The sequence below is a fragment of the Mesoplodon mirus genome (assembly GCF_964341445.2).
Source record: "Mesoplodon mirus genome assembly, chromosome: 15".
Lineage (NCBI taxonomy): Eukaryota > Metazoa > Chordata > Mammalia > Artiodactyla > Ziphiidae > Mesoplodon > Mesoplodon mirus.
The window spans coordinates 65,153,675-65,180,144 of record NC_138991.1 but is presented as its reverse complement, the minus strand read 5'-3'; the positions used below and the strand labels follow the sequence as shown (position 1 = coordinate 65,180,144).

Here is a 26,470-nt window from a genome sequence, read left to right as displayed (position 1 = left end):
AACAGGGCCAGTTTTTTTTAAATTAATTAATTAATTGATTTTAATTTTAATTTTAATCTTTGGCTGCATTGGGTCTTCATTGCTTTGTGCAGGCTTTCTCTAGTTGTGATGAGCGGGGGCTACTCTTCATTGCGGTGTGTGGGCTTCTCATTGCGGTGGCTTCTCTTGCTATGGAGCATGAGCTCTAGGCACGTGGGCTTCAGTAGTTGTGGCACATGGGCTCAGTAGTTGTGGCTCATGGGCTCTAGAGCGCAGGCTCAGTAGTTGTGGCACACAGGCTTAGTTGCTCCACGGCATGTGGGATCTTCCCGGACCAGGGCTCGAACCCGTGTCCCCTGCATTGGCAGGTGGATTCTTTTTTTTTTTTTTTTTTTTTTTTTGCGGTACGCGGGCCTCTCACTACTGTGGCCTCTCCCGTTGCGGAGCACAGGCCCCGGATGCGCAGGCTCAGCGGCCGTGGCTCACAGGCCCAGCTGCCCCGTGGCATGTGGGATCTTCCCGGACCGGGGCACAAATCTGTGTCCCCTGCATTGGCAGGTGGACTCTCAACCGCTGAGCCACCAGGGAAGCCCTGGCAGGTGGATTCTTAACCACTGCACCACCAAGGAAGTCCTCCTCTTATTATTTCTTTTTTTTTTTTTTTTTTTTGGTTTTCTTCTCTTTTCTCAGTTAACTAATGGATGACCTATTCTGTTAATTTAAAAATTAGGATTTTGGTTTACTAATCATAATTATGTTTTTTCTGTTCTTTACCCTGTAATACCTCTTCTCATTTTTATTATTTCCTCTCTTATGCTATCTATTGATTTACTTAATTCTTTTTCTAAGCTTTGTTTGGGTTGGGAATTTAACTTGTTTTCATCATTTTAAATAAAAATGTTTAATATTGTGAATTGCTCTATGATTAGTGCTTTAAATGTATTTCATAGATTCTGATGTGTAGTGTTTTCATGTCATTATTTTTTTTAGAAATTCTATACTTTCGGTTGTATTTCCCCACTCATCCAAGAGTTAATAGTTTAAAAAAATTTTTTCCACATGAAAGTCTTCTTCTGTCTGCTTTTTGACACTGTTAACAACTTGTGGTCTTATTGCTTTATGATCAGTTCTATAACATTTCTACTTCATGGAACTCACTGATACTTCCTTTGTGACTGAATTAGATTTCTGTGGCTGTGTAACAGATTTCCACAATTCGGCGGCTTGAGCCACACCTGTTTACCATCATCTCTCAGCTCCGTGGGTGTGAGACCCCGCCCAGCTAGCCCCACTGGGGCAGTACAGGTGGAGGCTGCAGTCTTTGTGTGTGGGCGTCTCAACGAGGCTCAGGTGGGTGGCGTGAAGCGCTTGGCGAGGGTAATCACAGGAGTCCCAGCACTTTTTCAGGTCCTGTGGCAGGCCCCACCCGCATTCAGGGCCCTGGTCACGGTAGGGTCTGGGCCCCACTGGGACTGGGCTGTGGTCAGCGGGACTCGTCCTCTCTCTGCTGGGACCCCCCACCCTGCGCCCCCTCCCCACCCGCGTGCGCCCTGAGCAGAAAGGTGAGCGGTTCGGAGGCGGAGGCCTGAGTATGATTGTCCGCAGGTGGTGGGCTTGCTTCCCTGCGGGTTGTGCACGAGGTCTCCAGCGCCCGTTCAGAGATGAGGGAAGAGAAATCGAGTGAACTGGGGGGTACGTTCAAGGGATGGGGTCCGGGTTGATTTGCGCTGCACTGACCAGCTGTCGGACTGGTCCCCCGGGGAGGGCAGCGTATGTGGGGCCGTGGGGAGGTGGGGGCTTGTGAGTTAATGGGGGAGGGGCTCAGGCTGGGCAGGTGGAGCTGAGGTGGGGGGCGTGCTTTGGGTGGGGTGGAGGCAACGGCGGGGAGGGGGGCTGTGGGGGGAAGGAGTGGGGGTGGGGGGCAGGGAAGCAGGGTGAGGGTCAGGTGTTGGACGTGATGTGCGGGGGGTCGCCGTCAGCTGGATGTGCCCGGGTAGGGGGCCTGGATGTGTCTGGGGTCTCCTCGGTCGTTTGTGTGGGGTCAGGCTGGGGGCAGATGCAGACTCCGAGCAGGCCGGGTCACCTGCAGGGGCCGAATCCTGACCGCAGGACCGCCAGGGGATTCCTCGCTTTCCTGTTTGGAGGCGTCTCTACAGGACAGAGACCTGGAGACAAGGGTCCCTGTTGCCATGAGCAGCACGCGGGCCCCGCTGCCACATCTGTCAGGAGCGGCGTCATCAGGAGAGGAGATGTTTGAATCACATTTGGTCGGGAAACAGCCAGGAAGGAGGCGGGTTCCTTCTCTCCTGTGTGAGCAAGACCAGGAGACTCACATCTGAGTGCTTTTCGTTATTTGTTATTTTTCCCTTTGCCTTTTCTCACTGTCAGAAGCTAAGACCTGTAAGAAATAGATTAGGTTAGTGGTTTAAAAACCTCCCTGGAGGAACGCCTGGGCCGCTTCACTGCGATTCTACCAAACGTTTACACTACGTTGGGCTGTGAGCTGGGAGGCTGGTGTCCCTCGGCCCAGCTCTGTCCTTGAGCGCTGCCCGTGGGCACTGGACGTCAGTCCGAGTGAGGCCAGGGTCCGAAGCCACAGGCCGGTCAAGGCCCTTCTTGGAGGGGCTGGCTCCGGGGGATGCCCTGCGGCCGATACACAGGCCTTGTCAAGCTCTCACCTCAGGAGGACGAAAATCCCCATGAAGTTATTGACGTGGGAATGATGCGTGGGGAAGCCGCCTGGCCTAGACGCTGTGAGCTGTGAACCTGCAAGTTCGAGGGGCCTCAGGGCCTAGCTCCAGCCTCTCACCTCCAGCTGTCGCCTATGACAGTCCCTAGGGGTCCTGCTGACGCGTTGAAGCCCCTTCAGGGTCCCCCACCTGAGAGCCACTGGGAGGGCACACCCGGGCTGAGCCTGGACCTGGGGGCGACCACACCAGGGGTGCAGCCCCTTCAGACCCAGCCTCTGAGGACCCCAGGGGGCGGGGGCGTCTGCAGGCCCACCCTGGGCCTGACCATGGTTCAGCACTAGACCCTGGGACACAGGGGCGGCTCCTGGGCCGGGGCCCCTGCCCTGGGGGAGGTGGCCTTTGTGTGACGCTCTGTCTGGGACACGGAGCTTGTCTGCCAGCTTCTCCCATCTGACAGTGGTGGCCGTCCTGCCTTTTCTGGACTGTCTGCCCCCTTCCCACCCTTGCCCAGCTCCTCAGAACAGAGGGGTCGGTTCCCAGCCAGACCGCTGTATGGTTTTCTCCATTGAGTGGGGGGGGGGCACGGGGGAGAGGGGCGGCTGTTGGTGTGTAGATGCCCTTTGTCAGGTTCAGGAAGTTCTTGTTCCGATTAGCTGAGAGGTGGTGGTTGTTGTTTATCATGAATAGATATTGAATTTTGTCTAATGTTTTTTTCTTCATCTGTTGATATGATTATATGGTTTTTCTTATTTGGTCTTTTGATTTTCAAATTTTGAAGCTGAGCCCAGTTGGTTGCTGGCTTATTTTCTATTTCATGAGTGATGTTGGTCTGTGGTTTTCTTGTTTGTCCTTTCTGGCTTTGATTTGGGTAATGCTGACCTTGGAAGTGTTCCCTCCTTTTCTACTTTCTGGAAGGGATCGGGTAGAATTGGTGTTACTTTTTCTTTAAATGTTTGGTAGAATTCACCAGTAAAACCACCTGGGCCTGGACATTTCTCTTCCATAGTTTTAACTGCAAATTCAACGTCTTTGACAATTATAGTACTATTCAGTATCTATTACATTTTGGGTGAGTTTGGTTGTTTGTGATTTTGGGGGAATTGGTCCATTTCATCTAAGTTATCAAAGGAGGGGTGTTTCTGCTTCTGACTTGGGTGTGTCCATTGAAGCCGGGGCCAAGGGTGTGCCCCCAGGGCTGACCAGAGAAGTCGGAAGAAGCCTGGGGAGGGGGCCACCCCCATCACACCCACAGTAGGGTGGGATGGTGGGTGTGCTAGTGTCCTGGGGCTGCCAGATCAAATCACCACAACCTGGGTGGTGAAAACAGCAGACCCTCATCCTCTCACAGTCTGGAGGCCAGAAGTCAGACCAAGATAGAAGCTCCATGGGAGGATCCTTCCAGCCTCTTCCAGCTTCTGGGGGCTCCCATCTCCATCTTCATGTGACTTCTCAGTCTGTGTCTGTCCTCTTCTGTCCCCTGTAAGGACACTGTCATTGGATTTGGGGCCTATCCTGGTAAGGCAGGATGATGGGGCTCTGGCAGTGGCCTCCCCTGCTGCCCGGCCCCGTGGGCTGCTCTCCGGTGTGGCCCCAGGTGTGGGGTGTGCCTGGCTCCTGTCGGTGCAGGGGTGCCTTCCCTTCCTGGCCCCAGCTTGGACCCACTGGTCTTGAGAAGGCTGCGAGAGACTCGCCGGTTTCAGCTCAGAGGCTGGGGCTGCGGGATCATCGGGGTGGGCAAGTCTTTCCACAAAGCCCCTCGGCTTCTGTCCCTGAGCTGTGAGGTGCATGTGGGTTCCCACCTTGCAGGCTGGTAAGGATGGCTCAGCACTGGCCCTGGGTGCCTGTCCGGGAAGGGATGGGCCGCTGTACCCTGTGCTGCTTGCAAGGACCTGGGCTCAGCGCCCCCACCTTGTTTAGGGACCTGTGGGCACCCTGGCCAAGGGTGGATGATGCCAGCTCCCTCCCGCCGTGAGCTGCCTCTGGCCCTTGCCAGCTGCGCGGCACAGATAGGAGTTCCGGGCAGTGTGCGCTCTGCTTCCTGGGTCTGAGTGGGGTTCGGCTGCCTGTGCAGCTGTGGTGCCTGAGCCCCAACAGTGGCGGGCCAGCTGTCCCCCCGGTCTCGGGTGGGGCGTTGTCCCTCTCACCCTGTGAAGAGGCGGCTGCGTGCCAGGTTTTCCTGGCTCCGCCACCTCCCTGCTAACCTAACCCGGGGAAGACAGATGCCTCTGCGTCCAGGGATCCTGGCGTCTTCCTTTTTGAGGCAGAGGAGGTGCCTGTGGTCTCAGGTGTCGTCCCCTCCTCTCCGGGCAGCTGTCCCCCTGACCCTTAGGGCACAGCCTGGCTGGCAGCCCCTCCAGGGCATCCTCTGCCAGCCCTGGGATGGGAGCAGGAGCAATTAGGTGCTGAGTCTCGGTGGGGTCAGCGGGCAGAGCCGCGTCAGGGCCTCCAGCTTCTACCTCCACCTGGAAGCGCCCCCTGGGCTTTGCAGCCATTCCTGCCCCAGCACTCAGGGATGATAGAGGGGAACCCCCTTGATAACTGTGTCCCACCAGCCAAGACCCTGTGACACCAGAAAACGTGGAAGGAGCTGGTTGGCTGTGTGCACTGGGGGCTCGTACCCTGGTTCATTGCTGCCACAGCTGCCCTGGGTGAGTCAGTCAGTGCAGCCCCAGACTGGGCTGGGGGCTCTGGCAGGACCCGCCACAGCTCTGGGCAGGGGGTCGGGGGTCCTGCAGCCAGACGGTGTCCTCCTGGTGCCATCTTGGCTCCTCAGAGCGGCCGTGCTGCTGGGTGTCCTCGGGGAGGGGGTGGGGACAGGCAAGCGAGACCGTGCATGTGGGCACCGGACAGCCGAGGTGCCCCCACCCCCGGGATGCTGGACCTTCCTTTGGAAGAGGCATCTGAACCCGTGTGTTCTGTGCTTGCCAGGAGCTTATTTGCACCTGCTTGGAGGTCACTCCAGGCAGGCCCAGCATGGCCGCCTCTGCTGTGGCCCACAGCAGAGGCTGGAGGGTCAGGTCTGGTGGTCACTCCTGTTTCCAAAATATCTAGCTAGTCACACAATTTACGTAACTGTGATATTAGTATGAAATGTCATATACACAACTGTGTACTTAAGATGCACCCCTGTGCCTGTGTGCCTGCACGTGTACATATGTGGTCCTGCCTGTGTGCACACGTGTGTGTGGGGGCTCCACCAGCATCTGAGGTAGGCCTTGCCAACTCTGCTGGCCCCTCTTTCTCTCTTAGGGTGGGAGTCTCTCCTCCCCAGAAAAGTCTGTGGAATAGGATGCCACCCACAGCCCTGATCTGCGATTCCAAACCCCAAATGTCTCTTAGATGTTTGGCGAGAACCTGCGGTCGGTCCGCCTGCCCTGTCTCTGTCTGGTTCTCCCGGTCCCTGTGGAAACCTGGAGTGTTGATGTTGATGCCTAGACTGTTCAGGCCCTGTGGCCGCACTTGATTCCCTCTGAACCCCCAAGCTGGCCCTGAGGGTCACAGATGAGGGACCAGGTGACCCGTGTCCTCGGCTCCTCATGGGGTTGGCCCATCCAGCACCCCAGGGGAGGGTGACAGACAAGGTTGGCACCCTTAGGGAAGGGCAGAGCGTTGGGGTGGGTCCCCTCCCAGGTGGGGCTCTTCCCCATCAGAGCAGAAGGGAGCCTCTTGGTCTCTTTCCCCCTGGCCTGTCCTTATGGTCCTTCCTCCCAGCAAGGGGCCTGTGGTTCCATGGTGCCTGTTATGTCAGTTCCCAGTGTATTCCTACCTGGAGCTGCTAGTGATGGAAAGTGGGTGCCACCCACAGTGCCTCCCCTCTGCGTTGGGCAGCAGGAGCTCAAGAGCCCAGCCCTGGGCTGCGGGCCTGCTGGTACCTCCCGGCATGGCCACCTGGGGACCTCCTCACCATCTAGGGAGGAATTTGGCCCCTGTCCTCCTTAGGTGTCGCCCGTGAATGCCCAGTGTCCCGCTCCCCTAGGGACTCATACCAAAATTTGCCTGTATCCAGGGCAGTGTGCCCCCTGGGCAGGGGCGAGGGGTCCCAGTGGCTCCCGACTGGGTGCGAAGGGCTCAGAGGGGCAGGTGGGGTCAAGGGCACAGATGCCTGGGGGGCCCTGCATGAGCTGATGGGGTGGAGCCAGTCCCCAGAGCAGAACCGTCCATCTCACTGTCCTGCATCCCGGACCCTCTTGGGTGGGGCTGCTGCCCCGGGAGGTGGTTGCCCACCTGCCCCCAGGTCATCGAGGAGGGTGGCTGTGGGGGCCACCCTGGGCCCCATGCTCTGCACGGCCAGATCTGGGCATGTGAGGCTCTCCTGAGTCCAGAGGCACTGCCTCCTCCTCCAGTGTGTGGGTCTCTGGGGGTCCTTGCAGCACAGGGCCATAACCTAGGGGGTTTAGGAAGAAAGGAATGTCCCATCTCCTGGTCTGAGGCCAGAAGTCCGAGGCTCCAGGGGAGGATCCTTCCTGCCTCGTCCTGCTTCTGGGGGCTCTGGCATCCCTGGGTTGTGGCCGCATCACTGTCTCTGCCTCTGTGGTCACGTGGCCTCCCCTGTGTCTGTGTCTGTGTCTCCTCCTGGTGTGAGGACACTGGACATTGGTTTAGTCCCAGCCTAACCCAGCATCACCTCCTCTTAACTGATCACATCTGTAAAGACGCTATTTCTAAGGTCATGTTCTGCGGTTCTGGGTGGATGTGAATTTTGGGGGACACTATTCAACCCACCACCGCTGACCTGCAGGCCCTCACTGGTGGAGGTGACGCCCTTGTGTGGGGACTGAGGAGTATGGAACACCAGGCCCAGGGACACCTGTTCCGAGACTCCCAGTGAGGGACGCGTTGCAGTGGGCCAGGGAAGGCCTCTGGGGCGGACCTGTGTGCCGAGACCCTGGGGCAGTGGGCAGCCAGGGGCATTGGTCAGCAAGGGGTGGGCTCATGGCACTGGGTCTACAAGAACAGCCAGCGGGTGAGGGGGGTATGGGATCCACTGGGGCTGAGCCATCGTCTGGGGGGCGTTGGCTGGGCCTGGTCCCTCCAGGACAGTGCATGAGCTCTGAACGTGCCATCCACTTCCACTGGACACGACAGTGAAAGGGCTCGATGGCCGCAGTGCCCAGTGGGGATGGTCAGACGGGATGGAAGGACAGCCCAGCCGGCGGCTTGCTCGGCGCCAGCCCTGCAGCTGCACGACGGCCACAATGGACTGAGGGGCATTGATGGGGACACAGTTGGCCCCTGATAATTCGCTCGCTAATGGTGCTTCATATTTTTTTCGTCTAGAAGAATTGTGTGAGTGTGAAGACCAGCGGGGAGATGGAGGCCACTTGATGAAGAGCCTTGAGCCCACCCCTTAAAGGAACAAGGCGCGTTTCTCCCGAGGCTCCGACAGCTGGCTCCTTCAGCTTCAGCCCCGGTTATTGAGATGCAAATGTGTGCCCTCGGGGAGCGCAGCTGCTGGCTGGCGCTGAGGCCCTTGCCCCAGGTGCAGCCCTACCGAGCCAGCGCCAGCGGGGGCAGCAACGCAGATGATCCTCCCAGGACAAATGGAATCGTGGACCCCGTGCAGGAGGAAAGACAGGTAAGAGGCGTCATCTGGTTCTGCCGGCTTCACGTCACCGCTTTCCTGACTTTCAGCCCCAGAGCAAGGTGTCCTTGCAGGTAGCCGTGGGCCAACCGGATGCCGCCAGCTCTGTCTTGGGAGGCTTTGTGAACTCGCTCTGGTCCCTCAGGGTTCAAGTGTTGACTTTAGAAAAGAACCAAATCGCCCTTGGGCGGGAGGGAGGGCTGTCTGGGGCTTTTGAGTCTCACCCAGCAGGTTTACAAACTCAGGGAACAGAAAGCCCTTCCACGATGGGCAACCAGCAAAGGGAAAGTGTGTCAGTCACAGCGCAAGACAAGATGCGCAGGAACACCACCCGGAGTCAAGTGGGCACAGCACCTTCTTACGCGCGTCTATGAAAAGACAAACACCCAGCTCTGGGCTCATATAATAAATACAGTGTAAAGGGTCTGACACTCAATGATGAAAACAGATTTTTCTGTCAAAAATGTTTTAATTGTGGATTGGAACACGTACAAAAGTCCACAAAATGTGAGCTCAGAAAATGTTCAGAGACTGAATGTCGGTGTCCCCCAATGTGACCACAACCCTGCACTTAGCACCGCTTGCCTGTGAGCGTCGTATTGTAAGTGAAGTCACGAGGCGCGCATCCGAGTGCAGTAGAGTGTCCCGTCGTGTGAGTGCACGAGCCCCGTCCGCCTCTTCACTCCTGATGGGTGTTTGGTCTTTAGTGAACAGCGCTGCTGTGACCTGTAGTGCACGCTTCTGTTGTGGACGCCCCAGGCATGGCGCAGCTGGGTCCTGGGTGTGTACAGCGTCAGCTTTTAATAGATATCGCCCATCTATGCTTTTACCAGCGTTTCCACTGCTCTGTGCCTTCATCAACACTTGGCCTTGAAAGTCTTATTTATTTTAGCCTGCCGTAATGATATTTCAGGGCTTCTTTGTTTTCTTTTCAAGACCAACTTGACTGAGGGACAAGTGGTATTGTGCCGGAGCTGACTTGTACCGCTGCACAAGACTGACCATGCACACCCCTTCCCAGCTCTGTGCTGAGTGATGTGGTGGGAGTGTTCAGATCATGGAAATTAAAAAATACTACAAATCAGGGCTTTATGCAGAGAGTCAGTCGTAATTTACATGAAACAAAATGCACCTATTTTAAGTGTACAGCTTGATGGTTTTTGACAAATGTGTACACTGAGGTACCTACCACACAATTAAGATATAGAACATTTCCAGCCCCCGCAGATATTCCCTTGTTCCACTTCCCAGGGACAGAGAACAGGTCAATGGTTAGCCGGGGCCGAGTTGGGGAGGGATTGACTGGGACTTTTTTCCTCCCTAGAGTCCTATATAAATGGAATCATATGGTGTATATTCTTTTGTTTCTGGATTTGTTAGCTCAGCATGTTTTTGAGGTTCAAATGTGTAGCAATAATTTGATCTGTTTATTGTTAAGAATTATTTGCATGTTTACATGCACATTTACAACACAATGGGTTCATCCACTCGCCTACTGATGGACCCCTGGGCTGCTCCCAGCTCTTTGGTTATTATGAATAAGTCTGCTAAGAACAGTGCTTAAAGGTCTCTGTGTTTTCATACCTAGGAGAGGAATGGCCGGGTCATATGGTAGTACGTGTTTAATGTTTTCAAAATGCCGAACTGTTTTTCATGTCATTGTACCTTTTTATAGTCTTTCTTTCTTTGGTTGCGCTAGTTCCTTAGTTGCGGGACGTGGGCTTCTTAGTTGCAGCTCGCTGTCTCCTTAGTTGCAGCTCGCTGGCTCCTTAGTTGTGGCATGCGAACTCTTAGTTGCAGCATGCATATGGGATCTAGCTCCCTGACCAGGGATCGAACCCGGCCCCCCTGCATTGGGAGCACGGAGTCTTATCCACTGAGCCACCAGGGAAGTCCCATACCTTTTTATATTCTGATCAGTAGTGTGCATTTCCTCTTCCTCTATTTTCTGAAAGTTTGTATAGAATGACATAATTTCTTCATTAAATGTTGATAGAACTTACCAATCAGGCCATCTCGGTCTGAAGTTTTCTTTGTGAGATTTTAAATTATGAATTCAATTTCTTTAATTGTGATGGGGCTGTTTGGGTTTTCTCTTTCTTTGTAAGTCACTTTTAGTAATGTGTATATTTCATGGAATTCTTTTTCACTTCAACTAGGATGTCAAGTCTATTAGAATAATGTTCACAATATTCTCTTATTGTTCTTTCAGCGTCTATAGGATCTGTAGTGATGTCCCCTTTTTCCTCTTGATGTTGTAATTTGTGTTCTGTCTCCTTTTTGCTTGATCATTGTAGCTAGAAGTTTATCCCTTTTACCGATATTTTCAAAGAACCAAACTGGGTTTCATTGATTTTGTTGTCTAATGTTTTGGCCCTGAAAGGGTTCTAGTTTTATGGAAAGGTCTTTGTTAGGAGTCCCCATGTCATCAGGACAAGGTGCCTCTTCCCTGCAGCCTGCGGTGCACTGTTCTGGCTTTCAGCTTCTCTTCTTGCACTGCATTATATATTTTTCGTGAGTTCAGAAACAAAATTTGATTATTTTTTTCCCCAACATTTTTACATGGTTTCAGCCAAAGGGTTTTTGCAGTAGACTAGCTTACTGTGGTGAGATTTTTTAAAGGGACAACTTCTAGGTTAGAAAAAAGACAAGAGGTCATAAGAGAGATGGTGGGCCTCAACCTGGAAGCTAGCACAAGAAGACAAGAAAGAGGGAATTCCTTGGTGGTCCAGTGGCTAGGATTCCATGCTGTCACTGCTGAGGGCCCAGGTTCGATCCCTGGTCAGAGAACTAAAATCCTGCAAGCCATGTGGTGTGGCCGAAAAAAAAAACCCCCAAAACCCCAAAAAAACAAAAAGGCAAAGAGCCTCAGGTAGGAAGAAGAGAAACAATACCGTCCACTATTTGCACATAAACTACAGGCACAACTTGGAGATGCCATGGGTTTTGGTTCCAGAACATCGCAATAAAGCAAATCACATGATTTTTTGGTTTTCCAGAGCATATAAAAGTTACCTTTACACTGTACTGTTGTCTATTAAGTGTGTAATAGCATTATGTCTAAAAGAGTAATGTTACATACATACCTTAATTTAAAAATGCTAATCATCAGGCTTCCCTGGTGGCGCAGTGGTTGAGAGTTCGCCTGTCTATGCAGGGGACATGGGTTTGTGCCCCGTTCTGGGAAGATCCCACATGCCGTGGAGCGGCTGGGCCCGTGAGCCATGGCTGCTGAGCCTGCACATCCGGAGCCTGTGCTCCGCAACGGGAGAGGCCACAGTAGTGAGAGGCCCGCGTACCGCAAAAAAAAAACACCAAAAAACAAAAAACAATGCTAATCATCATCTGAGCCTTAGTGAGTTGTAGTCTTTTTCCTGGTGGAGAGTCTTGCCTTGATGTTGATATCTGCTAACTGATCAGGGTGGTGGTTACTGAAGGTTGAGGTGGCTGTGACAATTTCTTAAAATAAGATAATGGGGCCTCCCTGGTGGCGCAGTGGTTGAGAGTCCGCCTGCCGATGCAGGGGATACGGGTTCGTGCCCCGGTCTGGGAGGATCCCATATGCCGCGGAGCGGCTGGGCCCGTGAGCCATGGCCGCTGAGCCTGTGCGTCCGGAGCCTGTGCTCCGCAACGGGAGAGGCCACAGCAGTGAGAGGCCCGCGTACAGCAAAAAAAAGAAAAAAAAAAAAATAAGATAATGAAGTTCACCACATTGATTGACTCTTCCTTTCATGAATGATTTCTCTGTAGCATGCAATGCTGTTTGATAGCATTGTACCCATAGTAGAACTTTCAAAATTGGAGTCAATCCTCTCAAACCCTGCTGCTGCTTTATCAACTAAGTTCATGTAATATTTAAAATTCTTTGTTGCCATTTCAACAGTCTTCACAGCATCTTCACTGGAGTTGATTCCATCTCAAGAAACCACTTTATTGCTCATCCGTGAGAGGCAACTCCTCATTCATTAAAAGTTTTGTCATGAGATTGAAGCAACTCAGTTACATCTTTAGGTTCCACTTCTAATTCTAGTTCTCTTGCTATTTCTGCCACATCTGCAATTACTTCCTCCACTGAAGTCTTGAACCCCTCAAAGTCATCCATGAAGGTTTGAGTCAACTTCTTCCAAACTCCTGTTAATGTTGATAATTTGACCTCTTCCCATGAATCATAAAAGTTCATAATGGTATCTAGGATGGTATCTAGGATGGTGATGGATTGCCCAGATCCATCAGAGGAATCACTATCTATGGCAGCTATAGCCTTATGATATGCATTTCTTAAATAATAAGACTTCAAAATCAAAAATTACTCTTTGATCCATGGGCTACAGAATGGATGCTGTGCTAGCAGACAGGGAAATAACATTAATCTCATTGTACACCTCCACCAGAGCTCTTGGGGGACCAGGTGCATTGTCAAAGAGTAGTGATATTTTGAATTTTTTTTTTTTCTGAGCAGTAGGTGTCAACAGTGGGCTTATAATATTCAGTAAGCCATGTTGTAAACAGATGTGTCATCCAGGTTTTGTGGTTTCATTTACTGAGCATAGGAGAGTAGATTTAACATAATTCTTAAGGACTTGAGGATTTTCAGAATGGTAAATAAGCATTGGCTTCAGCTTAAAGTCACCAGCTGCATTAGCCTCTAACAAGAGAGTCAGCTTGTCCTTTGATGCTTTGAAGCCAGGCACTGACTTCTAGCTGTGAAAGTCCTAGATGGCCTCTTGTTCCAATAGAAGGCTGTCTCGTCTACATTGAACATCTGTTGTTTAGTATGGCCACCTTCATGAATGATCTTGGCTAGATCTTCTGGGTAACTTGCTGCTTCACCTTGCACTTGGATGTCATGGAGACAGCTTCTTTCCTTCAGCCTCACGAACCAACCTCTGCCAGTTTCAGGCTTTTCTTCTGCGGCTTCCTTGTCTCTCTCAGCCTTCATAGAATTGAAGAGAGTTAGCCTTGTTTTGAATTAGACTTTGGTTTAAGGGAATGTTGTGGCTAGTTAGATCTTCAATCTAGACTAAAACTTTCTCCATATCAGCAATAAGGCTGTTTCACTTTATCATTCATGTGTTCACTGGAGTGGCACTTTTAATTTCCTTCAAGAACTTTTCCTTTGCATTCACAACTTGGCTGTTTGGTGCAAGAGGCCTGGCTTTTGGCCTACCTTGACTTTTGACATGCCTTCCTCACTAAATGTAATCATCTTCAGCTTTTGATTTAAAGTGAGAGACATGCAACTCTTCCTTTCACTTGAACACTTAGAGGCTACTGTAGGGTTATTAATTGGCCTAATTTCAATCTTGCTGTGTCTTAGGGAACTGGGAGGCCTGAGGAGAGGGAGACAGATGGGGGGAACGGCTGGTTGGTAGAGCAGTCAGAACACCCACATTTATCCATTCAGTTCATGATCTTACATGGGTACAGTTCATGGTGCCCAAAACAATTACAGTAGTGGCATCAAAGATCACTGATCACAGCACCATCACAAATGCAGTATTTCAAACATTTTCATTATTATTATTATTATTATTATTTTTGCGGTACGCGGGCCTCTCACCACTGTGGCCTCTCCCGTTGCGGAGCACAGGCTCCGGATGCGCAGGCTCAGCGGCCATGGCTCACGGGCCCAGCTGCTCCGCGGCATGTGGGATCTTCCCGGACCGGGGCACGAACCCGTGTCCCCTGCATCGGCAGGTGGACTCTCAACCACTGCACCACCAGGGAAGCCCCATTTTCATTATTTTAAAGAGAATTACTAAAATGTGACACAGAGACCTGAAGTTAGAAAATGCTGTTGAAAAATGGCGCCTACAGACTTGATGCAGGGTTGCTTCAATTTGTAAAAAACACTGATTTCTGTGAAGTGCAATAAAATGAGGTCTGCCTGTATTAGAACTAACAAGAAACTTCAGCTTGTTGTGAGCAATGGGCCAGAGATAGTCAAGGCAGTTTTGAGAAGTGGGGGCTGAGACCGCCAGGTACTGGGATCGATGATAAAGCTGTAACAGTGTGGACCATGCGGAACACCTAGACACGTATGACCCCTAGAACAGTGAACCACACTGCCCAGAGGCAGGGTCAGCTGCTGTCCACCCGGTCAGGTCAGTTCTGGTGGATGAGGTGGTCGCACACCTGTGGGGAGAGGGGTCAGGACCCCAGCTATGTCCCGAGGCCTTGCTAAGAAGCTGATCTGGGTGAGGGTGGGGCAGGCGGCCTCAGCAGAAAGCCCTCCAGATGTAGGTTTAAGAATCACCAACATCACATAGCCACGGCTGCCCTTTCACTTGCTTGAGTTTTCCTCGCCTAATTGGTAGTTGCATGTGTGACTGTCTTTCCAAGACCATCAGTTAAAAGTGTGCCCATGTGTCACATGCTGGCTCTGGAAGCCCACCTTCCATCCCACTGGCTAATCACAGCCTCATGTTTTAGCCTCAAGTGAATCCAGCCCTATGCGCTTAGCAAAAAAGGGATGAAGCACTTTATCTGTCTCACTGCCCCGCCCCCACCCCCGACTGTTCTCACTAGATCTTGGCAGTGTGAGGTCTCCCAGCCCCCTGGGGCAGGGTCTCAGGACACTCAGAAGGCTTATTTTTAAAAATTGAGAAGAAATTGACGTTAACATTAACCATTTTACAGTAAACAGTCAGCGGCATTTAATATATCACAGTGTTGTGCAGTTATCACCTCTATCTAGTTCCAAAATATTTTATCATCTCAAAAGGAAACCCTGTACCATTAGCAGTCACTCCCCATTCTCCCCTCCCCCCAGCCTCTGGCAACCACTAGTCAGCTCTCTATTTTTATAGATTTACCTGTTTTAGATATTTCTATAAATGGAATCATATTACAGGTGACCTTTTGTGTCTGGCTTATTTTACTGGGCACAACGTTTTCAAGACTTATCCACACTGTAGTGTGTGCTGATGCTTTATCCCTTTTTGTGGCTGAATAGTATTCCCTTGTATGCTTTGTTTATCCATTCATCTGTTGGTGGACATTTGTGTTGTTTCCACCTTTTGGCTATTGTGAATAATGATGCTGTGAACATTGGCATACAAGTATCTGTTTGAGTCCCTGATTTCAATTCTTTTGGATATATACCTAGAAGTAGAATTGCTGGTTCATATGGTAATTGACCCAATGTTTAACTTTTTGAGGAACTGCTAGACTTTTCCATAACAGCTGCACCATTTTGTGTTACCAATTGCAATGTACGAAGTTTCCAATTTTCTACATCCTTGCCAACACTTGTTTTTTTCCATTAAAAAAATTATAGCCATCCTCATGGGTGTGAAGTGGTATCTCATTGTGTGCATTTTCATGTGCATTTCTATGATTAAGGACTTTGAGTATCTTTTCATGTGCTTGTTGGCCATTTGTATGTCTTCCTTGAAGAAATGTCCATTCAAATAATTTTGAATTGGGATGTTTGTCTTTTTGTTGCTTAGTTGTAGGAGTTATTTATATATTCTGGATAGCAGAGTCTTATGAGATATATGACTTGCAAATATTTTCTCTCATTCTGTGGGTCATCTTTTCACTCTATGGTGTCTTTATTTTTTAAAATTGAAGTATAGTTGATTTACAATGCTGTGTTTCTGCTGTACAGCAAAGTGATTCATTTATACATATATGTTTTTTTATATTCTTTTCCATTATGGTTTATCTCAGGATATTGAAAATAGTTCCCTGTGCTATACAGTAGGACTTTATTGTTTATCCATTCTATATGTAATAGTTTGCATCTGCTAACCCCAAACTTGATAGTGTCTTTTATTTAGTTATTTTTTAAACATCTTTATTGGAGTATAATTGCTTTACAGTGGTGTGTTTGTTTCTGCTTTATAACAAAGTGAATCAATATACATATACATATGTTCCCATCTCTCTTCCCTCTTGCGCCTCCCTCCCTCCCACCCTCCCTATCCCACCCCTCTAGGCGGTCACAAAGCACCGAGCTGATCTCCCTGTGCTATGCGGCTGCTTCCCACTAGCTATGTTTTACGTTTGGTAGTGTATATATGTCCATGCCACTCTGTCATCGCTTCCCCTTCCCCGTGTCCTCAAGTCCATTGTCTAGTAGGTCTGTGTCTTTATTCCTGTCCTGCCCCTAGGTTCTTCATAACCATTTTTTTTTAAGATTTCATATATATGTGGTAGCATACGGTATTTGTTTTTCTCTTTCTGACTTACTTCACTCTGTATGACAGACTCTAGGTCCATCCACCTCACTACAAAAGCTCAATTTCATTTCTTTTTATGGCTGAGTAATATTCCATTGTATATATGGGCCACATCTTGATAGTGTCTTTAGATGTCTTTAGATAAAAGTTTAAAATTTGATGAAGTCCAATTTATCTTGGGTTATTGTTGCTCTTGCTTTTGGCGTCATACCTCAGAATCCACTGCCAAATTCAAGGTCATGAAGAGTAACCATGTTTTCTTTCAAGAGTTGGGCTTCCCTGGTGGCGCAGTGGTTGAGAGTCCGCCTGCCAGTGCAGGGGACAGGGGTTCATGCCCCGGTCCGGGAAGATCCCACATGCCGTGGAGCAGCTGGGCCCATGAGCCATGGCCGCTGAGCCTGCGGGTCCAGAGCCTGTGCTCCGTAACGGGAGAGGCCACAGCAGTGAGGGGCCTGCGTACCGCAAAAAAAAAAAAAAAAAAAAGTTGTAATAGTGTTAGCTCTTACATGTAGGTATTTCATCCATTTTGAGTTAATTTTTGAATATGGTGTGAGGTAAGGGCCCAAGCTCACTCTTTAGCATGTAGATCCATTTTTCCCAGCATCAGTTGAAAAGACTATCCTTTTCCCATTGAATGGTCTTGGCACCCTTGTCAAAGGCCATTTGGCCATACACGTGAGGGTTTCTCTCTAGGCTTAGCATTCTATTCTGTTGGTCTGTGTGTCTATCCTTGTGCCATGACCAGTTTTGATTACTTTGTACTGTTTTAAAATCAGAAGTGTGAGTCCGTCAGCTTTATTCTTTTCAAGGTTGTTTTCGTTATTTAGGGCCTCTTACAATTCCATATGGATTTGAGGATTGGTCTTTATATTTTTATAAAAAAGGCCATTGGAATTTTTTCAACTCTTTGTTAGTATTGTCATCTTAACAATATTGTCATCAAACCCATGGATATGGATGCCTTTCACTGAATTTATGTTTTCCTTGATTTCTTTCAGCAATGTTTTGTACTTTTCAGTGTACAAGTCATTTACCTCCTCGGTTAAATTTATTCTTGGTATTTTATTCTTCTGAATGCTATTATAAGTGGTATTGTTCCCTTAGTTTCTTTTTCAGACTGTTCATTGCAGGTATAGAAACACATCTGATTTTTGTGTGTTGATCTTATACCCTGTAACTTTGCTGAATTAGTTTATTAGCTCCTGTAATATTTTTGTGGATTGCTGGAATTTCCTATATATAGGATTATATCATCTGTTAATATAGTTTTACTTCTTCCTCTCCAATTCAAAGCCTTTTATTTATTTTTCTTGACTAATTGCTCTGGCTAGACCTCCAGTACAGTGTTGAATAGCAGTGGTGAAAAGGGGCATCCTTGTCTTGGTCTTGATCACAGAGGTAAAGTTTTCAGTCTTTCACCATTGAGTATGATTTTAGCTGTGGAGTTTTCATACATGCCTTTTACTACGTTGAGGAAGTTCCCTTCTATTCCTAGTTTTCTGAGTGGTTTTTATCATGAGAGTGTGTTGGATTTTTTTCAAATGATTTTTCTGCATTAGTTGAGATGATCATGTTTTTCTTTCTGCCCCTGTATTCTGTTAATGTGGTGTATTACATTGATTTTCTTATGTTGAACCACTCTGGCATTCCTAGGATAAATACAACTTGGTCATGGCATATAATCCTCTTAATATGCTGATAGATTTGTTTTGCTAGTATTTTGTTGAGCATTTTTGTATCTCTATTCACGAAGGATACTGGTGTCTTTATCTGGCCTTGTTACCGGGGTCATGCTGGCCTCCACAGGCTGTGTTAGGAAGTGTTCCCTCCTCTTTTAAAATTAATTAATTAAAATTTGGCTGTGTTGCGTCTTCATTGCTGTGCAGGGGCTTTCTCTAGTTGCAGTGAGTGGGGTCTACTTTTTGTTGCAGTGCACGGGCTTCTCGTTGCAGCGGCTTCTCTTGTTGTGGAGCACAGGCTTCAGTAGTTGTGGCTTCTGGGCTCTGGAGTGCAGGCTCAGTAGTTGTGACGCATAGGCTTAGTTGCTCTGAGGCACATAGATCTTCCTGGACCAGGGCTCAAACCTGTGTCCCCTGCATTGGCAGGTGGATTCTTAACTACTGCACCACCAGGGAAGTCCTACCTCCTCTTCTAATTCTTTGGGAAAAGTTTTGGAAGGATTGGTGTTAATTTTTCTTTAATTCTTGGGAGAATTCAGTAACAAAGCCATCTGATGCAGTACTTTTCTCTGCTGGAGGTTTTGATTACTGATTCAATTTCCTTACTTGCTATAGATCTCTTCAAATTTCCTATTTCTTCCTGAGTCACTTCTAGCATTTTGTGTGTCTTTAGGAATTTGTCCACTGTCTAGGTTACCTGATTTGTTGGCTACAGTTGTTCATACTATTCTCTTGTAATCCTTTTTATGTCTGTAATGTTGGTAGTAATGTCCCCACTTAACTTTTTTTTTTTTTTTTTTTTTTGTGGTACGCGGGCCTCTCACTGTTGTGGCCTCTCCCGTTGCAGAGCACAGGCTCCGGACGCGCAGGCTCAGCGGCCATGGCTCACGGGCCCAGCGGCTCCGCGGCATGTGGGATCTTCCCGGACCGGGGCGCGAACCCGCGTCCCCTGCATCGGCAGGCGGACTCTCAACCACTGCGCCACCAGGGAAGCCCCCACTTAACTTTTTTGATTTTAGTTATTTGTATCTTCTTTTATGTCTGTAATGTTGGTAGTAATGTCCCCACTTAACTTTTTTGATTTTAGTTATTTGTATCTTCTTTTTGTCAGTTAAGCTACAGTTCTGTCAATTTTGCTGATTACTTTAGGAGCTTTAAAGGTCAGTTTGCTGACATGTGAGTTCCACCTTACCCAGTGGCTTTGGAACTGAATCCCTGGGGACAGAGATCCATGGTATCCTCAGGCTGTGGGATACAGGGCAGGGATGGATCCAGGGGACAGGTTGTCATGATGCTAACTGAACTAGGGAACCCCTCAGCAGAGGGATGCAAATAGCTGTTTCAGAATTGGAGGTATCCTTTCCACCAGAATTTGTTCACTTCTGAAAGGGGCGTTGATCCAGGGTGCTGGAGGCATGGGGGGGTGAGGGGTGCTGGGAGTGGCAAACACGGTGATAAAATTCAAGGTAAAAGATTGCCTCCCAAATCCATTTGTTTGAACATTTAAATCCCCACCTCTATTATTCGATGTGTTAAGAGGACATCAGTCTCTAGAATTCACAAAGCCCACAGTGGTCAACAGAGCCTGTGGGTGCAGCCACCTGTGTGTGTGGGATCCTTAGCTGTGTTTCCTAGAAATCAGGAGGAATAGAAAGAAAGTCTGCAACTCGAGATGACAGAAGGCAAACCTGAAAAAGGTGGAAGGAAATTCACGTATGTATGTGAAACAGAAAGTGGAAGAGGACAGTTGACTGAAGAAGCCAAAGCTGGCGCTGTGAGAAGACTGACGAGGAGACGAGAGAGAAGCCCTGGATGAACATCAGGAGGGAGAAGGGCCTCACTCCACGGTGGGGCCCAGAGGTTGTGGGGGACGCTGGGGACAATGGAGGAAGGCAGCGAAGCGCTCCACGACAGCTCAGGTTTTCTGTGTCTTCATGGGTCTGTTCTAATAACTGGTAACATGCTTGAACTCAACACGCATTGATGTGGAGATCTTCCTGCTCCCACAAAGCCACCAGGCTGGGAGTTTGCTGACCCTGTCCCTCCAGAGCTGGAGGCCTAAGAGCACAAAGCATTAGGCAATGCCCGTGCAGATGTAGAAGCCCAGGGAGAGGAGGGCTCTGATCTGAACTAGGCTGCAAAGAGGGTGGGCTTGGCCTCAGCAGGCACCCAAGATGCACTGATCACCTCTGAGTGAAAACCTCTTGGTGAAGGGGAAGATGCCCAGAGGCCCTCTGACAGAGGGAGGCTGGTACACACCCTCCTCGTGGGGACGGGACCTGCGCCTGAACCCCTCGCGCTGTCATGGAGCAAGAGGGAGACGGTGGGTGCTCCCTGAGACAGGCCCCTGGCTGAGCCCCCAGCTTTGGATGGGCCGACAGCCAGGCTCAGTGGATCACCTGAGCTCAGCCACTGCCCTGTGACTGGAGTCCTGAGTCCACATCCCATCCTGGAGCAAGAGGGCTGAGCACAGCGCCCTGCAGTTGGAGAGCTGGGGGGTGGGGGGGTGGGCTGGGCACACTCTGCAGCCTATGGGGTTCCGGCTGGGCCTGGGCGTTGCTGCCGTCACCAGACAGACCCTGTTCAGACGTGTGACAGCCACGGGGCAGAGTGCTCTGCAGGGGAGACCCCCTCAGATTGGGTGGGGGTCTCAGCGAGGGCCAGCTTGTCGGGCAGTGGTTTCCAGGGGGCGTCAGCTCAAGAGAGCAGGTGGGAAGAACAGATCTGAAATTCCCAGTCCCTCTGGAAGTCGGGGTGCCCCGGTCATGCCCTGCTCACCCTTCTCCAGGGCAGCCCCTCCCGCAAGCAGGCCGCCCCTCCTGTGGTCTGAGAAGACTCCTGCTGTCACCTCCCCGGGAGCCTCAGGCTGACTTCTGTGCACGTAGAACCGTGGCACAGCGGCCTGAGCCTGACAAATTCAGTTTCCAACATGCATCTGAGCCTCTTGTTGAGTAGGGCGGACCCTCACCTGCAAGCATCCCCTGCTGCCCGGTGGATGATTCATGGGGACACAGCTGCCAGGAGGGGCGAGCCAAGGCCCCACCTTGTGTCCCTGCCCTGCACTCGCCCCCCCTGCCCCCGAAACAGCTGACCGTCCTGAAGCTGGACTGAGGCACCATCAGGTGGAGCAGACGTTAAGTGTCTGGGCCTTTCTCTTGCATCAGGTCAACAGTGTATCCAGCACTGGGGGGCCAGGATGAGCCCCCCACCAGCCCGTGTGTGACCAGGAGCAGCCTGGAGTCCAGCAGAGGCAGGAGAGGAGGCCCTGAGAGAGGTGAGCACCACGAGCTACCAGTGCAAAGGCCTGGGGCCCAACATGGCTGGTGGGCATGCGGGATGGAGAGGATGCAGGGGAGCGGGCGGAGGGGATAGGCAGGGACCCCAGGTTGATGCTCAGTGAGGTGGGGGCCCTGGGAGGGCTCTGAGTGGAGGAGAGGTGCAGTCTGGCTGTCCTTGATGGGAGGGTGTGGTCTCAGGACAGGCTCTGAAGGTGGGGCTGGCACCCTTTCTGGCAGATGGGTGGGCCCTGGGGGACCAGAGCCTCTGGAGGGGTGTGCAGGTCTGGCAGACTCCTTGGTTTGTTAGAGGGCCATGTGCCCCCCCTGACCAGGGATCAGACGTCCCCCGGGGTGAGAGGATGCTGTCCTGTCCCAGGAGGGGTGGGGCCACTTAATTCCTGCCCCCCCCCCCCGCCATGGGCTCAGGGCCTCCTGTGTCACTTCTGCCACTGGCTCCAGCCCCAGCCCCAGCCCCACCCAGCCCACAGGTCTAAGCACAGCCTCCTGTGTATGTCTGGGGGGCTGTCCCAGGAGCCTTGGAGGGCACAGCTGGACCAAGGCTCAGAGAGGAGCCCACACCAAGGAGTGCTGGGGGCCTCCCCTGCCTGAGCCCTGGGTGGCAGCGAGCCCAGAGTGTGGCAGGAAGGGCTGGCAGGGGCAGGGACCCACCATGGCTCCTGGCAGGGAGGCCACCTGTGGTTCTGGGGCTGCAGGGCCACCCCGAGCCAAGACACAGCAGCTCCTCAGGCCCCCTACCCACCCTGGGCCCCACCCTGGGCCCCACAGGGGCACCCCTGGTGCTCCTACCCATTGGCAGGGTCCCAAGGACAGCCCCATGGTAAGGGCTGCCCATTCCAGCATGCTGGTGGTAGTTTTACGCGGCTGCCGCAGGCAGACTTGCTGGCTCCAGGCTCCTTGTCAGAGGCCCTGTCTGTCCTGCGACAGACACAGGGCGCCTGTTTGCCTGTGAGCAGGAACACAGCCTCTCTTGTTGGCACCTGGGCTGGCCGGGCCCCCAGGCAGGCGGGGGGGCTCCACACAGATCCACACTTGTGCCCACCTCAGCCTGGCCTCCTAGCCTGAACCACCTCGTTCCCGCCGGGACCCTCCACAGCGCGGCAGGCGCCCCGGATGGTGGGGGGCAGGTGGGTGTCCACTCACTGCTGACGTCAGGCCGTAGAGGTTCTGGGCCACAGCCCAGTAGGGTTGCCAAGCAACACACCATTAATCCAGTTCAACCTGCAGTGACTGGGCCTCAGAATCGCTGCCCTGGGGACCCTGGTGCCCAGGCTGGGGTGACTGCCCTGCTGTCCCGTCCTCCCACCCTAGGTCAGGGAGCAGGAGGCTCCAGGTGTGAGACTGGGCAACGTGGTCACAAAGGAGGGGAGGAGGTGGTGGGGGTGGTCCACCCAAGGAGGACAGAGGCCCTCTGTCCACACCTTCGGGTGCTAGTCAGTGTGGAGAAGAGCACGTGTGGGCGCATGTGGGTTCTGAGAGGGAGCCCTGACTTACTTTCTCACGCAGGACCTTCCTCGACGTGGTGGGGACCCGCTTGGGGGAGCAGAGAGGAGAGGCAGGCTCTCCTCTTGGCCGCATGGGCAGGTGGTCCTGGGACAGACCAGAACTGGGTGCAACATCGGGATGCTGGTGTCTGGCAGGGGGCGGTGTGTGCCTGGTGACAAGGGGCACGATCTGGGTGGAGCAGGGCTGGGGGCTTTCTGGGGATTCCTCTGACGAACCCAGAGCGAAGAGACTTGGGGACCATGGGGACTGACTGTGGGGAGACAGGAAAGCACAACCACCCAGGACCCTGGCAGCCCCTCCTCTCTGGGTCGGCTTCCCTGGATGTCCTTGTGGAGACCCCACTCAGAGCAGCCAACCTGCGGTCTTCCCACTTTATTTCTTGGGGCACAAGCCCTGGGCCACCTCTATTCGGGTTAGGGGTACGGCCACTCCCGTGACCTGAAGTAGCCCTTCAGGTCCTGGAAGCTGAGCGGGGGGAAGTAGGGGCCGAGCCTCTTCCGGATCCACCACTTGCCCTCAGCGGCGTGCTTGCCCCCGGGGCGGCTGAACTTGTACCTGTAGTGCTCTCCCCGGACCCACCTGCAGAGCGAGGGCAGCACAGTCAGCCTCCGCCCCAAAGACAGCCCTGGGGTCCTCGGAGGGAGAGGCCACCCAGGGGAAGCCAGAGAGCCCCAAGGAGCCCCCGGCACAACCAGGCCCCTGACCAGATGATGGCGGGGTGGGCGGGGCTCTGGAGCCGGGAGGGCTGAGCCCTGCATCCTTTCAGCAGGTGAGTGGTACCTGAGGTTTGCAGACCGTTGTGTCTGGGCATGTTTCCAGGAGGTGGGCCCAGCCCCCAGAGCAGACCCCTTCACTTGGGGAGAAGCCCTGAAAGGCAGCTGAGGCTGCAGTTGGCGGGGGTGGGGTGGGGTGTGTGCTTCCGTCTGGGAGGGGAATCTTACCTGGGCGGTGCCCTGCCTGCGAAGGGGTTAACGGCCAGCAGGGATAGGGCCTGGGCGTCGTTGGCCAGGAGCTTGCCCGCCAGGTGGATGATCCACTCGTTGTGCTCATAGGTCTGGGGGTGAGAAGAGGACAGGGCGCAGAGAGCTGGGCGCCTGCACCGCCACCGGGCCCTTGGAGAGCCCCGTGGATGTGTGCTTTCCGCCCCCTCCCTCTTGACGGTCACCCGGCCTTCAGTCGGTTGTCCTGGGGGCATCTGACTCCAGTGTGGCTGGCGGCCAGCCTCTCTTGAGGGGGGGGCTGCCCTGAGGGCCTGTGCTGCAGTTCTTTGGTTTGGGACCACCTCCTTCCTGTTCTTGCAGGGCCCCTGGTCCTGCTCGCTCTCCTGGGTGCCGCGGCCACTGTGCTGTCCGCGGGGACCTGGATGGAGCGGGGCTGGGCCTGGCTATCCCAGTTCACCTGTCAGCTTTGTCACCTGCCGGGCCAGGGATTTCGGGCAAGTGACCGAGCGCCCCAGAGGCTATATCTTCCCGGGCGGTGGGACGGCGACAGCGCTGCAGCCTCGCTCTGGCCTGAGCAAAGCTTCTGTGGACACTGGCTGCCCCAGCGTTGGCCACGCATGCCTCGGCCCCTCTGGTGGAAGCGCTCTGAGAAGCCGGCTGTGCGGCCCAGCCCTGGGCACCCACAGATCCTCGTGCAAGGGCCGTGCCGGGAGCCTGGGAAGGTTCCCCACGGGCTGTGCCCCAGCGCAGGAGTCCCGGGCCTCGCCGTGTCAGCGGGGCCTCCACACCGAGGGCCTCACCTGGAAGGCGGCGAACCACATAAGCCAGTCCAGGCGGTGGTGGTACGGGGAGATGAGGCATGGCCGCCGCCTCAGGTCACCGGGCTTGCACTTGAACTCGTAGTCCTCCCACCTGGCGTCTGGTGCGCTGGCATTGGGGCTGGCGGTGCCCTGCAGGACGACCTCCGTGCGTTCCTTGGTGATGCTGGGTGTGGGGGAGACCAGTCAGGGCTGCACCTCCCCACCCCCCGACCTGAGCAGACCAGGGCGAGGCTGGGGGGCTGCAGGTCGGGGCTGGCCTCACCCTCATGTCTCCCCCCTGGGGTCATGGTGGCCCCGAGGTACCTGCCAAAGGCCCCATATGTGTTGACGATCCGGAGAGGGTTGAAGGAGCTGTTCATGACCTGTCGGGAGCTCAGCAAGTTGAGGACCACGGGGATGCTGAGCCAGGCGACCAGGACGCCCAGCGCCAGGTTGACTGTGTGCCGTGCCACGCTGCCTGCCGGGAGGGGGGATAGTGGGTGGGCTCCTGCCCCCAGGCCTGGCCTCTGTTCGGCCCCTTGGGCCCACAGAAGCCGAGGGAGGTACTGCTGCCCCCACCACAGCCCGAGCCCCTTCTCCCTGCGCCAAGGACACCTTCCGAGGCGGATGTGGAAACACAGCAGCTCCCTCTTAGGGCCTCCCTTCCTGAGGACCAGGACACAGTGTCCATACCAAGCAGATAGGAGTGACCCTGCCCAGGCATGGAGATGCTGCCCTGTCTCTGGTGTGGGCACAGGACTGGGTGCCATCAGGTGCCATCAACTCGAGACCACCCGGGCTGCCCGGCCACATCCGCCTTCAGGTGTCACCCACCATGTGTCCGTGGGGCCCTGGCCCCTCGAGCTTCCTCCTCCTGCATCCTCAGGACTTGGTCCTTGAGGCAGCCGGGCCCCGAGGGAAACAGGAAGCCCAGAGTGGCGTCATCGAAGCAGGCGAGGCTGGGCACGATGGTTAGCCAGTTCAGGAAGCTCAGATTCCCGCTGATGATGAGGACCATCTGGGGGTGGAGAGAGAGATCCCTCCAGCCACTGCATTTCATGTGCTCCACAGTGATGCGTGGAGCCCACACCAGAGGCATGGGGGCTGGGGGTCCTGTCCTTCCCAGCAGCCTGTGCTGATCCCCAGGTGCCCGGGAGGCCGTGGCCCAGGCCCCACGCGCCCCCCCGGCCACTTGCCCCGCCTCCCTCAGACCAACCCTGCAATGTCTACATCCTAAATGATCTCAGAGGCGGACACTACCCAGTGCCTCTGGTGAGGACCCCACCTGCCGACACTGATTCCGGCCTCTGACCCTGCTTGGAGGCCACTGAAGTTACACAACTGGGAGGTGACAAGTTTGTTTGTGGCAACTGTCACCGTGACTGTTAATCAACAGGACTCCAGCTGGCTGCTCAGTGGTCCACCCAGGTGTCGGGGCCAGGACCAGCCCCACGGCACCTGTGGTATGTGCCCCTCACAGGGGTGGGGGGTGCTTTGGACAGGCTTGTAAGTTGTTTTAAGTGACTTGAAAATGGCACCATCTGCCTGATTTTGACCCTGTTGTCAAGGATGCGGGCGGGAGTAGGGAGTGGGTGGTCTTCACTTGAGGGGAGGAGAGGCTGCAGGGTTCACATCCCGCCCTCCCTACCAGGCGCCAGGCTCTCCTAGAGCAAAGAGCAGCCCCGCTTGCCCCCCAGGCAGACGCCTCTGATTGTGGAGCCCCAGGGATCCCAGTGCCAGCTGCACGCAGAGCTTCCTGTGGGCTGCACAAACGTGGGTGAGGAGATTCCAGGTGACCACAGTGGGAGGGCA

General features: G+C 53.1%; 1 protein-coding gene and 1 long non-coding RNA gene across 3 annotated transcripts in view; one reads left to right on the top strand and one right to left on the bottom strand.

Annotated features, from left to right (window-relative positions):
• LOC309817006 overlaps nt 1-26,470 on the top strand; it is a 48,251-nt gene that overhangs the window by 16,634 nt on the left and 5,147 nt on the right. The window contains exons 2-3 of the long non-coding RNA XR_014296084.1: nt 7,947-8,244; nt 21,280-21,389. This is a non-coding gene — a long non-coding RNA (uncharacterized lncRNA). The remainder of the gene's footprint in view (nt 1-7,946; nt 8,245-21,279; nt 21,390-26,470) is intronic.
• The window catches only part of LMF1 (lipase maturation factor 1), a 90,487-nt gene continuing 86,803 nt past the window's right edge, over nt 22,787-26,470 (bottom strand). The window contains exons 6-10 of one of the 2 annotated variants that reach the window (XM_082644910.1): nt 25,493-25,676; nt 24,983-25,136; nt 24,659-24,842; nt 23,859-23,971; nt 22,787-23,496 (exon numbers count right to left, since the gene is read on the bottom strand). In XM_082644910.1, coding sequence (XP_082501036.1) covers nt 23,331-23,496; nt 23,859-23,971; nt 24,659-24,842; nt 24,983-25,136; nt 25,493-25,676 — 801 coding nt within the window. In that variant the 3' untranslated portion in view covers nt 22,787-23,330. The remainder of the gene's footprint in view (nt 23,497-23,858; nt 23,972-24,658; nt 24,843-24,982; nt 25,137-25,492; nt 25,677-26,470) is intronic. The other variant, XM_082644909.1, reaches the window with a different exon arrangement.